General features: G+C 53.5%; 2 protein-coding genes across 3 annotated transcripts in view; both read left to right on the forward strand.

Moving 5' to 3' along the window:
• Positions 1 to 14,255, forward strand: part of SCN1B (sodium voltage-gated channel beta subunit 1) — a 130,073-nt gene that overhangs the window by 13,418 nt on the left and 102,400 nt on the right. The gene's annotated exons all lie outside the window — the stretch shown is intronic.
• Positions 1,049 to 8,372, forward strand: LOC311164669 (uncharacterized protein; the record flags this gene model as incomplete). The annotated part of the gene is made up of 6 exons (XM_084224200.1): positions 1,049 to 1,075; positions 3,719 to 3,832; positions 4,271 to 4,327; positions 6,103 to 6,225; positions 8,035 to 8,148; positions 8,286 to 8,372. 6 exons carry the CDS (start codon positions 1,049 to 1,051, stop codon positions 8,361 to 8,363), a joined length of 513 nt encoding a protein of 170 aa, XP_084080326.1. The 3' UTR covers positions 8,364 to 8,372.

The following is a 14,255-nucleotide window of genomic DNA, read 5'->3' on the forward strand; positions in this document are numbered from 1 at the left end:
CGCCCCCTTTGTGCCCTTCAAAGGGGGATGCAGAAGGGTGACTGGTTTGGACTGGTTTGGACTGGTTTGGGGTTACTGGGAGGGACTGGAGGGGAACTGGGATGGACTGGTTTATACTGGGATCAAACTGGGAGGGACTGGGAGGGACTGGAATCAAACTGGGATGGACTGGTTTATACTGGGAGGGACTGGAATCAAACTGGGATGGACTGGTTTATACTGGGAGAGAACTGGAGGGGAACTGGGAGGGACTGGGAGGGACTGGGAGGGTCTGGAATCAAACTGGGATGGACTGGTTTATACTGGGATGGACTGGAAGGGGAACTGGGATGGACTGGTTTATACTGGGGAGGACTGGGAGGGAACTGGGATGGACTGGAATGAAATGGGATCAAACTGGGAGGGACTGGGAGGGACTGGGAGGGGGTTTCGGGTTACTGGTTTATACTGGTTTGAGGTTTGGGGTTACTGGGAGGGAACTGGGATAAACTGGGATGGACTGGGAGGGAACTGGGAGAGAACTGGGAATGACTGGGAGGGACTGGTTTATACTGGTTTGGGGGGACTGGGATGGATTGGGACGAGCTGGGACAGACTGGGATGAACTGGGGGTTACTGGTTTATACTGGTTTGAGGTTTGGGGTTACTGGGAGGGAACTGGGAGGGACTGGGATCAAACTGGGAGGGACTAGGAGGGACTGGGAGGGACTGGGAGGGAACTGGGGTAAACTGGGAGGGAACTGGGAGGGAACTGGATCAACTGGGAGGGACTGGGAGGGACTGGGATCAAACTGGGAGGGAACTGGGATCAAACTGGGAGGGACTGGGAGGGAACTGGGAGGGAACTGGGATAAACTGGGAGGGAACTGGGAGGGACCGACTGGGTCCGTACCGGTCCATACTGGTCTGTACTGGTTTATACCGGTCCATACTGGTTTATACTGGTTTCTACCAATCCATACCGGTTTATACCGGTCCGTACTGGTCCATACCGGTCCATACTGGTCCGTACCGGTCCATACTGGTTTATACTGGTTTATACTGGTCCATGGCGGAGCTGCTGCTGCTGACGCGGGTGCTGCCGGCCGCGGGGGGAGGGGCGGGGGCCGCGGCCCCTCCCCCACCCCCGCCGGGACCCCTCCCCCACCGCGCCAGGGGGGCGGGGCTGTGGGGGGAGCCCCTGGCGCTGGGGGTGAGCCACTGGTTTGGACTGGTTTATACTGGTTTGGACTGGTTTATACTGGTTTATACTGGTTTGGACTGGTTTGGACTGGTTTGGACTGGTTTATACTGGTTTGGACTGGTTTGGACTGGTTTATACTGGTTTGGACTGGTTTGGACTGGTTTGGACTGGTTTATACTGGTTTGGACTGGTTTGGACTGGTTTGGACTGGTTTATACTGGTTTGGACTGGTTTGGACTGGTTTATACTGGTTTGGACTGGCTTGGACTGGTTTGGACTGGTTTATACTGGTTTGGACTGGTTTATACTGGTTTGGACTGGGAGGGGCTGGGGGGGACTGGTTTGTACTGGTTTGTACTGGGAGGCACTGGTTTGTACTGGTTTGTACTGGTTTGGACTGGGAGGGGGCTGGGAGGGACTGGTTTGGACTGGTTTGGACTGGTTTGGACTGGTTTATACTGGTTTGGACTGGGAGGGGGCTGGGGTTAATGGTTCAGACTGGTTTGGACTGCTTTGTACTGGTTTGTACTGGGACGGGGCTGGTTTGTACTGGTTTGTACTGGTAGGGGGCAGGGGTTAATGGTTTGTACTGGTTTGGACTGGTTTGGACTGGGAGGGGGCTGGGGGGACTGGTTTGGACTGGGAGGGACTGGTGTGGACTGGTTTGTACTGGTTTGTACTGGGAGGGGGCTGGGGTTACTGGTTTGTACTGGTTTGGACTGGGAGGGGGCTGGGAGGGGGCTGGGGTTACTGGTTTGTACTGGGAGGGGGCCGGGTGTTACTGGTTTGTACTGGTTTGGACTGGGAGGGGGTTGGGGGTTACTGGTTTGGACTGGTTTGGGGTCTGGGTTACTGGTTTGGACTGGTTTGGACTGGGAGGGGGCTGGGGTTACTGGTTTGGGGTTCCTACTGGTTTGTACTGGTTTGTACTGGTTTGGGATTACTGGTTTGTTACTGGTTTGTACTGGTTTGGGGGTTTTTGTTACTGGTTTGTACTGGTTCGTACTGGTTTGTACTGGTTCCTACTGGTTTGTACTGGTTTGTACTGGTTTGGGGTTACTGGTTCATACTGGTTCCTACTGGTTTATACTGGTTTGGGGGGTTTTGGTTACTGGTTTGTACTGGGATGAACTGGTTTGGGGTTACTGGTTGGTACTGGTTGGTACTGGTTTGGGGGTTTTTGTTACTGGTTTGTACTGGTTTGGGGTTTTTGGTTACTGGTTTGTACTGGTTTGGGGGTTTTTGTTACTGGTTTGGGGTTTTTGGTTACTGGTTTGTACTGGTTTGGGGGTTTTTGTTACTGGTTTGGGGTTTTTGGTTACTGGTTTGTACTGGTTTGGGGGTTTTTGTTACTGGTTTGGGGTTTTTGGTTACTGGTTTGTACTGGTTTGGGGGTTTTTGTTACTGGTTTGGGGTTTTTGGTTACTGGTTCGTACTGGGAGGCGCTGGGGTGGGGGAGGGGCGGCTTTGGGGCTTTGTGGACTTTGGAATTGGGGGTGGGGGAGGGGCGGGGCCGGGGGGAGGGGCGTGACCGAGGTGGGGGCGGGGCCGGGAGGGGGGAGGGGCCAAATTTGGGTCCTTTCAGGGGGTGGGGGAGGGGTGTGAGGAATGGGGGCGGGGCCAGGGTGGGGGAGGGGCCAAATTTGGGTCCTTTCAGGGGGTGGGGGAGGGGTGTGAGGAATGGGGGCGGGGCCAGGATGGGGGCGGGGCCAAATTTGGGTCCTTTCCGTGATGGGGGAGGGGCGATTTTGGCTCCCTTTTAGGGGTGGGGGAGGGGCCAAATTTGGCTCCTTTTCGGGGTGGGGGAGGGGCGATTTTGTGATTAGGGGAGGGGCCAAATCCGGCTCCTTTCAGGGGTGGGGGAGGGGTTTGAGGAGTGGGGGGGGAGGGGCAAATCCAGGATCCTTTTAGGGTGGGGGAGGGGCCAAATTCAGCTCCTTTCAGGGGTGGGGGAGGGGCGATTTTCACAGTGGGGGAGGGGCCAAATTTGGGTCGCTTTTGGTGGAGTGGGGGAGGGGTTTGAGGAGTGGGGGAGGGGCCAAATTTGGCTCCTTTTCGGGGTGGGGGAGGGGCGATTTTCACGATGGGGGAGGGGCGAATTCAGGATCCTTTTAGGGGTGGGGGAGGGGCGGTTTTCGGGGTGGGGAGGGGGAGGGGCAAATCCAGGATCCTTTTAGGGTGGGGGAGGGGAAAATTGGGCTCCTTTTCGGGGTGGGGGAGGGGCGATTTTCAGGGTGGGGGAGGGGCCAAATCTGGGTAGTTTTTTGGTGGAGTGGGGGAGGGGTTTAAAGAGTGGGGGAGGGGCCAAATCTGGCTCCTTTTGGGGGTGGGGGAGGGGCGATTTTCATGGTGGGGGAGGGGCGAATTCAGCTCCTTTTAGGGGTGGGGGAGGGGCCAAATTTGGGTCCTTTTCGGGAGTGGGGGAGGGGCGAATTCAGCTCCTCTTTGGGATTGGGATTTTTGGGGGGGGTGGGGGAGGGGTGGCCCCACCCCCACCCCGCCCCTCCCCCCCTCAGCCGCCCCTCCCCCCCCCAGGTGTCGCAGGTGCTGCTCGGGAGCCTCCAGGTGGCCCTCGGGGGGTCCCTCCTGGCCACCCTCGGGGACCCCCTGGGGGCGCAACTGGGGGCACCCCTGGCCAGCGGGCCCGTGGTGAGACTGGGATGGACTGGGAGGGACTGGGAGGGAACTGGGAGGGACTGGGATATACTGGGAGGGGACTGGGAGGGGACTGGGATGGACTGGGATATACTGGGAGGGACTGGGAGGGACTGGGAGGGACTGGGAGGGGACTGGGAGAGACTGGGATGGACTGGGATGGACCTTGAGGGACTGGGATATACTGGGAGGGAACTGGGAGGGGACTGGGATGGACTGGGATAAACTGGGAGGGACTGGGATGGGCTGGGAGGGAACTGGAATAAACTGGGATATACTGGGAGGGACTGGGAGGGAGTGGGGAGTAGGGTATAAAAGGGATTTGGGGTTACTGGTCCATACTGGTCCATACTGGGAGGGGATTTGGGGTTACTGGTCCATACTGGTCCATACTGGGAGGGGACTGGGCCCCACCATTCCCCTCCCCCACAGCTGATGGTGGCGGGGGCGGTGCTGGCAGCGATGGCCAAGGGACCCTCGGCGGGACGGGTGAGCCTGGGGACACCTGGGGACACACCTGGGGACACCTGGGGACACACCTGGGGACACACCTGGGACAGCTGGGGACACCTGGGGACAGCTGGGGACACCTGGGGACAGCTGGGGACAGATGGGGACAGCTGGGGACAGATGGGGACACCTGGGGACACCTTGGGACACAGATGGGGACACCTTGGGACACCTTGGGACACACCTGGGGACAGCTGGGGACACACCTGGGGACAGGTGGGGACAGCTGGGGACAGCTGGGGACACACCTGGGGACAGCTGGGGACACACCTGGGGACAGCTGGGGACAGCTGGGGACAGCTGGGGACACACCTGGGGACACCTGGGGACACACCTGGGACACACCTGGGGACAGCTGGGACAGCTGGGGACAGCTGGGACACACCTGGGGACACCTGGGGACACCTGGGACACACCTAGGGACAGCTGGGAACACACCTGGGGACAGCTGGGAACACACCTGGGGACACACCTGGGGACACACCTGGGGACAGCTGGGGACAGCTGGGGACACACCTGGGGACAGCTGGGGACAGATGGGGACAGCTGGGACACACCTGGGGACAGCTGGGGACACACCTGGGGACAGCTGGGGACAGCTGGGGACACACCTGGGGACAGCTGGGGACACCTGGGGACAGCTGGGGACAGCTGGGGACAGCTGGGGACACACCTGGGGACAGCTGGGGACACCTGGGGACACCTGGGGACAGATGGGGACACACCTGGGGACAGCTGGGACACACCTGGGAACACCTGGGGACAGCTGGGGACACACCTGGGGACAGCTGGGGACACCTGGGGACAGCTGGGGACACACCTGGGGGGACACTGAGGGTCACTTGGGTCACTCAGGGTCACTCAGTGGTCACTCAGTGGTCACTCAGTGGTCACTCAGGGTCACTCAGGGGTCACTCAGTGGTCACTCAGGGTCACTCATTGGTCACTCAGGGTCACTCAGGGTCACTCATTGGTCACTCAGGGTCACTCAGGGTCACTCGGGGTCACTCAGGGGTCAGGGGTCACTCAGGGTCACTCAGTGGTCACTCAGGGTCACTCAGGGGTCACTCAGGGTCACTCAGGGTCACTCATTGGTCACTCATTGGTCACTCAGTGGTCACTCAGTGTCACTCAGTGGTCACTCAGGGTCACTCAGGGGTCACTCAGGGTCACTCAGGGGTCACTCAGGGGTCACTCAGGGTCACTCATGGTCACTCGGGGTCACTCAGGGTCACTCAGGGGTCACTCAGGGTCACTCAGTGTCACTCATTGGTCACTCAGGGTCACTCAATGGTCACTCAGGGTCACTCATTGGTCACTCAGGGGTCACTCAGTGGTCACTCAGGGTCACTCAGTGGTCACTCAGTGGTCACTCAGTGGTCACTCAGGGGTCACTCAGGGTCACTCAGGGGTCACTCAGGGTCACTCATAGTCACTCAGTGGTCAGCGGTCACTCAGGGTCACTCAGTGTCCCTCAGTGTCACTCAGTGTCACTCAGTGGTCACTCATTGGTCACTCAGTGTCACTCAGTGGTCACTCAGTGGTCACTCAGTGGTCACTCAGGGGTCACTCAGGGTCACTCAGGGTCACTCAGGGGTCACTCAGGGTCACTCAGTGGTCACTCAGGGGTCACTCAGTGTCAGTGTCACTCGGGTCACTCAGGGGTCACTCAGCGGTCACTCAGGGGTCACTCATTGGTCACTCAGAGGTCACTCAGGGTCACTCAGGGGTCACTCAGGTCGCTCTGGCCGCAGGCTCGGGCCGCGCTGGCGCTGGACATCGTGGCGGCCATCGTCTCCTTCCTGGCCCTGGGGCTGCAGGGGCTGCTCCTCCCCCACAGCTGCCCCTGGTGCTACAACCTGGGCCCGGCCGGACAGGTGAGTGACCGCGGTCACTGCTGGGCACTACTGGTCACTACTGGTCACTACCGGTCACTACCAGTCACTACTGGTCACTACTGGTCATTGCTGGGCACTACTGGTCACTATTGGTCACTACTGGTCACTACTGGTCACTACTGGCCAATACTGGTCATTACTGGTCAATACTGGTCACTGCGGGTCACTACTGGTCATTGCTGGGCATGGCTGGTCACTACTGGTCACTACTGGGCACTACTGGTCACTACCGGTCATTACTGGGCACTACTGGTCACTACTGGGCACTACTGGTCACTACCGGTCACTACCGGTCACTGCTGGTCACTACTGGTCACTGCTGGGCACTGCTGGTCACTACTGGTCACTACTGGCCAATACTGGTCATTACTGGTCAATACTGGTCACTGCGGGTCACTACTGGTCATTGCTGGTCATTGCTGGTCACTACTGGTCACTACCGGTCACTACTGGGCACTACCGGTCACTACTAGTCATTACTGGGCACTATTGGTCACTACTGGTCACTGCTGGTCACTGCTGGTCACTACTGGTCATTGCTGGGCACTGCTGGGCACTACTGGGCACTGCTGGGCATGGCTGGGCACTCTGGGGCAGTTAATGGTCACTGCTGGGGCACTTATTGGTCACTCTGGGGTAGTTTTTGGTCACTTTGGGGCAGTTATTGGTCACTCTGGGTCAGTTATTGGTCACTTTGGGTCAGTTATTGGTCACTTTGGGTCAGTTATTGGTCACTCTGGGGCAGTTATTGGTCACTTTGGGGCAGTTATTGGTCACTCTGGGTCAGTTATTGGTCACTTTGGGTCAGTTATTGGTCACTCTGGGGCAGTTATTGGTCACTCTGGGTCAGTTATTGGTCACTTTGGGTCAGTTATTGGTCACTCTGGGGCAGTTATTGGTCACTTTGGGGCAGTTATTGGTCACTCTGGGTCAGTTATTGGTCACTCTGGGGCAGTTATTGGTCACTCTGGGGCAGTTATTGGTCACTTTGGGGCAGTTATTGGTCACTCTGGGTCAGTTATTGGTCACTCTGGGGCAGTTATTGGTCACTCTGGGGCAGTTATTGGTCACTTTGGGTCACTCTGGGTCATCTATTGGTCACTCTGGGTTAGTTATGGGTCACTCTGAGTCAGCTTCTGGTCAGTTATTGGTCACTTTGGGTCACTTATTGGTCACTTTGGGTCACTCTGGGTCACTATTGGTCACTTATGGTTCACTTTGGGTCACTGCTGGTCACTCTGACAGTTATTGGTCACTTATTGGTCACTCTGAACCAATTTTGGGTCATTTTTGTGTCTATTATTGGTCACTTATTGGTCACTCATGGGTCACTTTATGGTCACTCAATGGCAGGTTTTGGTCACTTCTGGGTCAGTTTTGGGTCATTTTTGGGTGAATTCTGCGTCAAATTTGGGTCATTTTCAGGTCAATATTGAGCCACTTTTTTTAGTCAATTTCAGGTCATTTTGGGGACAATTTGGAGTCAATTTTGCGTCATTTCTGTGTCAATTTGGAGTCAGTTTTTAATCAATTTCTGGTCAATTTGGGATTAATTTTGGGTCAGTTTTTAATCAATTTTCGGTCAGTTTGGGATTAATTTGGGGTCAGTTCTTAATCAACTTTTGGTCAATTTGGGATTAATTTTGGGTCATATTTGGGTCAATTTAGGCCTGTTATGGGGTCACATTTGGGTCAATTTTGGGGTCAATTTCAGGTCAATTTTAGTGTCAATTTTCTGTCATTTTGATCCAATTTCCCCTCATTTTTCCCCATTTCCCCGTCCACCAGGGGGCGCTGCTGGGCACGCAGGTGCTGCTGCTGACGTCATCGGCGGTGGGGGCGGTGCTGGCTGTGATTGGCTGCGTGGCGGCCACCAGGGGGCGCCCCAAGGCAACGCCAATGGTGAGTGACAGGAGGGGTGTGGCCATTGTGTGATTAATGAGGGGGGTGTGGTTTATAAGTGTTGCATCCTTATATGGGCATTGAGGGGGGGTTGTGGGCGTGGCATACACTGACCACGCCCCCTGTCCCGCCCCCAGCCCGTGGTGATCTATCAGACAGCGATGCCTGCCCCAGGGGTGGGGCCAGCTGAGGCCACGCCCCCTGCTCCGCAATAAAGACCAATCACAGCTGAGAGTGCATCTGGCTCCGCCTCCTTGATCTGATTGGCTGGGGAGGGGGGTGAGGTCATTGGTGGCACTGGGAGCGGCCCAGAGCTGAACTGGGAGCACTGGGAGCACCTTGAGGTAACTGGGAGCCAACTGGGAGCCAGCTGGGAGCAATGGGAACCAACTGGGAGCCTTTTCCCCTCAGGTTTCAGCCCTTTTTTGTCTCACCTTTCCCACCCTTTTTGTCCTCAAATTTCCCGCCCTTTCCCCCTCCATTTTTCCCCTTTTCCCCCCTCATATTTCCCGCCTTTTTTTCCCCTCACGTTTCCCTCCATTTTCCCCCCTCATAATTCCCACTTTTTTCCCCTCAAATGCCAGAAATGGCAGTTTCTGCCATTTTGCCCTCATGTTTCCCCTCCTTTTCCCCTCACATTTCCCTCACGTTTCCCTCCATTTTCCCCTCACATTTCCTAATTTTCCCCCTCCCGTTTCCCTCCATTTTTCCCTCAGAGTTCCCACCATTTTCCCCTCACAGTTCCCACCATTTTTTCCTCACATTTCCCTCCATTTCCCCCTCACCTTTCCTGCCATTTTCCCTTCACTTTTCCCTCCATTTTCCCCTCATATTTCCTGCCCTTTCCCCCTCATGGTTCCTGCCATTTTTACCCTCACAGTTCCCACTTTTTTCCCTTCAAAATTCCTGCCATTTTCCCCACACATTTCCCACCTTTCCCTCTCACATTTCCTTCCATTTTCTCCTCACTTTTCCTAATTTTTCCCCTCCCATTTCCCTCCATTTCCCCCTCATATTTCCCTCCATTTTCCCCTCACATTTCCCTCCATTTTACCCTCACATTCTCCTCCATTTTCCCCTCACATTTCCCTCCATTTTACCCTCACGTTTCCCACGTTTTTCCCCTCACGTTTCCCTCCATTTTCCCTCATGTTTCCTTCCATTTTTCCCTCACAGTTCCCACTTCTTTCCCTTCTCAATTTTTCTGCCATTTACCCCTCACGTTTCCTACCCTTTCCCCCTCACTCTTCCCTCCATTTTCCCCTCACTTTCCCCTCCATTTTCCCCTCACATTCCCCTCCATTTTCCCCTCACATTTCCCTCCATTTTCCCCTCACAGTTCCCTCCATTTTCCCCTAACATTTCCCTCCATTTTACCCTCACATTCTCCTCCATTTCCCCCTCACTCTTCCCTCCATTTCCCCTTCATGTTTCCCTCCATTTTCCCCTCACATTTCCCTCACTTTTCCTCCCCACGTTTCCCACGATTTTCTCATGTTTATTGCCCCTTTTCCCTCACATTTCCCGCCTTTCCCCCCTCACATTTCCCTCACTTTCCCCCTCACATTTCCCTCCATTTTCCCTCACAGTTCCCACCATTTTCTCCTCATGTTTATCGCCCTTTCTCCCTCACATTTCCCTCCATTTCTCCCTCACATATCCCTCCATTTCCCCCTCACCTTTCCTGCCATTTTCCCTTCACTTTTCCCTCCATTTTCCCCTCATTTTTCCTGCCCTTTCCCCCTCACGGTTCCCTTCATTTTTCCCTCATGGTTCCCGCCATTTTTACCCTCACAGTTCCCACTTTTTTCCCTTCAAAATTCCTGCCATTTTCCCCTCACATTTCCCACCTTTCCCCCTCACATTTCCTTCCATTTTCTCCTCACTTTTCCTAATTTTTCCCCTCCCATTTCCCACCATTTTCCCCTCCCATTTCCCACTATTTTCCCCTCACAGTTCCCATCATTTTCCCTCACATTTCCCCCCATTTTCCCCTCACATCTCCCCCCATTTTCCCCTCACAATTCCCACAATTTTTTCCTCACATTTCCCTCCATTTCCCCCTCACCTTTCCTGCCATTTTCCCTTCACTTTTCCCTCCATTTTCCCCTCACATTTCCTACCCTTTTCCCCCTCATATTTTCCACCCTTTTCCCCTCATGGTTCCTGCCTTTTCCCCTCAAAATTCCTGCCCTTTTTCCCCTCACATTTTCCTCATTTTCTCCCTTTTCTCCCCTCATGTTTTTCTCACTTTGGCCTCCATTTTCCCCTGACATTTCCCACCACTTTCCCCTCACAGTTCCCACCATTTTCTCCCTCACACTTCCCAATTTTTTCCCCTCATGTTTCTCACCTTTTTCCCCTCCCATTTCCCTCCATTTTCCCTCACATTTCCCTCCATTTTCCCCTCATATTTCCTGCTCTTTCCCCCTCACGGTTCCCTTCATTTTTCCCTCATGGTTCCTACCATTTTTACCCTCACAGTTCCCACTTTTTTCCCTTCAAAATTCCTGCCATTTTCCCCACACATTTCCCACCTTTCCCCCTCACATTTCCTTCCATTTTCTCCTCACTTTTCCTAATTTTTCCCCTCCCATTTCCCTCCATTTTCCCTCAGAGTTCCCATCATTTTTTCCTCACATTTCCCACCCTTTTCCCCTCACATTTCCCTCCATTTTCCCCTCACATTTCCCTCCATTTCCCCTCATGTTTCCCTCCATTTCCCCTCACATTTCCCTCCATTTCCCCTCACTTTTCCCTCCATTTTCCCTTCACTTTTCCTTCCATTTTCCCCTCACATTTCCTGCCCTTTTCCCCCTCACAGTTCCCACCTTTCCCCCCCTCACATTTTTCTCATTTTCTCCATTTTCACCCCTCATATTTTTCTCACTTTGGCCTCCATTTTCCCCTCACATTTCCCACCATTTTTCCCTCACTTCTTCCTCACTTTTCCCCTCACATTTCCTCACTTTCTCCCCCTCAAATTTCCCATTTCCCCTCACATTTCCTGCCCTTTTTATCCTCAAATTTCCCTCCCTTTCCCCCCATTTTCCCCACTGTTTTCCCCCATGTTTCCCTCACAATTCCCGCCATTTTCCCCCCTCACAATTCCCTCCTTTTTCCTCACAATTCCCTTCATTTTTCCTGCCCTTTCCCCCTTGTTTTTCCCACTCTTTCCCCCTCACATTTCCCATTTTTCCTCCTCATTTTCCTGCCCTTTTCCCCCTCATTTCCCTGACTTGTCTCCTTCAAATTTCCCCCATTTTTCTCTCATTTTCTCACCCTGCTGCCCCTGAAATTTCCTGCCAAGTTTCCATCTTTTCCCCCTCAAAATTCCTGCCTTTTTCCCCCCTCACATTTTCCTAATTTTCCCCTTTTTTCCTGTCCTTTTCCCCCTCATGTTTTTCTCACTTCGGCCTCCATTTTCCCCTCACATTTCCCTTTTTTCCTCACTTTTTCTGCTCTTTCCCCTCATTTTCTTCCCCTTTCCCCCCCTCATTTTTCTTCCCTTTTTCCCTCTCACATTTCCCTCACTTTTCCACCCATTTTTGCCATTTTTTCCCTTCACATTTTCCTCCCTTTTCCCTCCATTTTCCCCTCGGGTTTTTCTTAATTTTTTTCTAAATTTTTCCACCTTTTCCCCCTCATTTTCCACATCAAAATGGGCAGGAAGGAGAAAAAATGATCCAAAAGTCGGGAAAATCAGGAGGGAAAGGGGAAAAATTGGCAGGAAGGAGGAAAACCCAGGAAATAATATCCAAAAATGGGGAAAATCAGGGGAAAATGAGGGGAAAATGGAAAGGTAAGGGAAAAAATCCAGGGAAAATGAGGAAAAAATGGGACAAATCAGGGGGAAAATAAAGGAAAAATGGGCAAGAAGGAGGAAAACCTGGGAAAAGGCTCAAAAATGGGGATAAATCAGTGAAAATGAGGCAAAAATTGGGGAAATTGGAAAAATGAGGGGAAAATGGGGAAAATCAGGGTGAAAATGAGGCAAAAAATGGGATAAATCAGGGGGAAAATGAGGCAAAAAGTTGGCAGGAAGGAGGAAAAATGGGGGGAATTATCCAAAAATGGGGGAAAACGAGGTTAAAATGGGAAAAATCAGAAAAATTAGACAAAACTGGGGAAAATCAGGGGGAAAAGGGGCAAAATTGGGGGAAATCAGGGGGGGAAAGAGGTGAAAATGGGGAGGAAAGAAAAAAAACTGGGAAAAATCATCCAAAAATGGGGAAAATCAGGGGAAAATGAGGTGAAAATGGGGAAAACCAGGGAAAAAGGGGCAAAAATGGGGGAAGTCAGGGGAAAGTGATCCAAATCTGGGGGAAATCAGGGGAAAATGAGGTGAAAATGGGGAAAATCAGGGAAAAAGGGGCAAAACTGGGGGAAATCAGGGGGAAATAAGATAAAAATGGGGAAAACCAGGGAAAAATGATCCAAAACAGGGGGGAATCAGGGGAAAATGAGGTAAAAATGGGTAAAACTGGGGGAAATCAGGGGAAAATGAGGTGAAAATGGGGAAAACCAGGGGAAAATAAGATAAAAATGGGGAAAAACAGGGGGAAAAGTGGCAAATCTGGGTGAAATCAGGGGAAAATTAGGTAAAAATGGGGAAAACCAGGGAAAAAGGGGCAAAACTGGGGGAAATCAGGGGAAAATGATCCAAAATGGGGGAAATCAGGGGAAAATAGGGTGGAAAGGGACAAAAATCGAGAAAAATGAGGGAAAATCGGGAGAAAAGGGAGGGGGGTATGGGAAAAGCAGGGCTGGGCGGGCTCCGGACTGGGCTGAACTGGGCCGAACTGGGCCGAACTGGGCCAGAGCGGGGCGGGAGCGGCTGAGTCAGAGCGTCCCGGGATTTACGAGATCCGGGGAAACTGAGGCAGGAGCGGCCGCCGCCCCTCCCCCAGGGCGGGCGCGGCCACAAAAGCGCGGGGACAGCGCGGGGGGGACAGAGGCGACAGCGGGGACAGGATGGGACAGCGGTGAGGAAAGGGCGCGGGAAATGGGGGGGAAATATGGGGAAAATGGGGGGGAAATATGGGGGAAATACGGGGGAAATGCGGGGGAAATAGGGAGGAAATGGGAATGGAAATGGGGAAATGGAAATGGGGAAATGGGGGAAATGGGGATGGGGGAAATATGGGGGAAATGGGGGATGGGAAATGGGAATGGGGGAAATGGGGGAAATGGAAATGGGGGAAATGGGAATGGGGGAAATACGGGGGAAATGGGAAATGGGAATGGGGGAATAGGGGGAAATGGAAATGGGGGAAATGGGAATGGGGGAAATGGAATTGGGGGAAATGGGAATGGGGAAATGGGGGGAAATGGAAATGGGGAAATGGAGATGGAGGAATGGGGGAAATGGAAATGGGGGAATGGGAAATGGGGAAATGGAAATGGGGGAAATTGAAATGGGGAAATGGGGGGAAATACGGGGGAAGTATGGGGGAAATATGGGGGAATGGGAATGGGGAAATGGGGGGAAATGGAAATGGGGAAATGGGGGAAATGGGGATGGGGGAAATACGGGGGAAATGGGGTATGGGAAATGGAAATGGGGAAATGGGGGAAATGGAGGATGGGGGAAATGGGAATGGGGGAAATACGGGGGAAATGGGAATGGGGGAATAGGGGGAAATGGGAAATGGGGGATGGGGAAATGGGGGAAATGGGGATGGGGGAAATGGGGATGGGGGAAATGTGGAATGGGGGAAATGGAAATGGGGGAAATGGGAATGGGGAAATGGAAATGGGGGAAATGGAAATGGGGGAAAATACGGGGGAAATGAGGGAAATGGGGAAATACGGGGGAAATGGGGGAAATGGGGGAAAATGGAAATGGGGAAAGGAGGGAGAAATACGGGGGAAATGGGAAATGGGGGAAATGGGGGATGGGGAAATGGGAAATGGAGGAATAGGGGAAATGGGGAGAAAATGGGGGAAATGGAAATGGGGGAATGGGGGAAATACGGGGGAAATGGGGGATGGGGGAAATGGGAAATGGGGGGGAAATGGGGGAAATGGGAAATGGGGATAGGGGAAATGGGGATGGGGGAAATGGGGATGGGGAAATGGGGGAAATGGAAATGGGGGAAATGGAA

Source organism: Fringilla coelebs, assembly GCF_963513975.1.
Source record: "Fringilla coelebs genome assembly, chromosome: 34".
In the NCBI taxonomy this organism is placed as follows: Eukaryota; Metazoa; Chordata; class Aves; order Passeriformes; family Fringillidae; genus Fringilla; species Fringilla coelebs.